The sequence below is a fragment of the Terrapene carolina genome, unplaced genomic scaffold (genome assembly GCF_002925995.2).
Source record: "Terrapene carolina triunguis isolate 2854851 unplaced genomic scaffold, T_m_triunguis-2.0 Scaffold28176, whole genome shotgun sequence".
Taxonomy (NCBI): domain Eukaryota; kingdom Metazoa; phylum Chordata; order Testudines; family Emydidae; genus Terrapene; species Terrapene triunguis.
Genome location: NW_020692527.1, coordinates 520 through 976, shown reverse-complemented (window position 1 = coordinate 976; position 457 = coordinate 520). Strand labels below are relative to the sequence as shown.

Genomic DNA, 457 nt, shown 5'->3' with positions numbered 1-457 from the left:
GGGGGGGGGGGGGGGGGGGGGGGGGGGGGGTCCGTACCTGCTCTGGCCTCGGGCCCCCGCAGCACGGTGGTGAAGACCCCGAAGGGGAAGGCTCCGATGCCAAAGGCCATGTGGAAGCCGGCGTCGTGGTAGGGCGGAGGCAGGCCCTGTGGAGAGAGGGGTCGTTAGCACTGTGGGGGGGCTGGGGGGCCTGGCCCTGGGGAGAGAGGGGGGGTTAGCACCGGGGGGGGGGGGCTGCTGCCTCGCACTCACCCCACGGCTCTCCGGCTCCGGGCGCTGCCCCCGCGGCCGAGGGGGAGTCTTCAATCTGGGGAGGACAGAGACAGCGTGGGGGATGGGTCAGAACAACACCCCCCTCCCTGCCCCCCATCTCCCCTGATGCTTCCCATCCATCCCCTCCCCCCCCACCCCCCAATATCTGGGTTCTGCCACCCTCCCTCAGCCCCACCTCCCCTAC

At 72.4% G+C, this 457-nt stretch overlaps 1 protein-coding gene across 1 annotated transcript in view; it reads right to left on the bottom strand.

The window, feature by feature from the left end:
* LOC112125390 (E3 ubiquitin-protein ligase RNF5-like) overlaps positions 1-457 on the bottom strand; it is a gene marked incomplete at its 5' end in the record, with an annotated part of 1,871 nt that overhangs the window by 917 nt on the left and 497 nt on the right. Inside the window, 2 exons of the mRNA XM_024223803.3 lie at positions 38-146; positions 253-307. Coding sequence (XP_024079571.1) covers positions 38-146; positions 253-307 — 164 coding nt within the window. The remainder of the gene's footprint in view (positions 1-37; positions 147-252; positions 308-457) is intronic.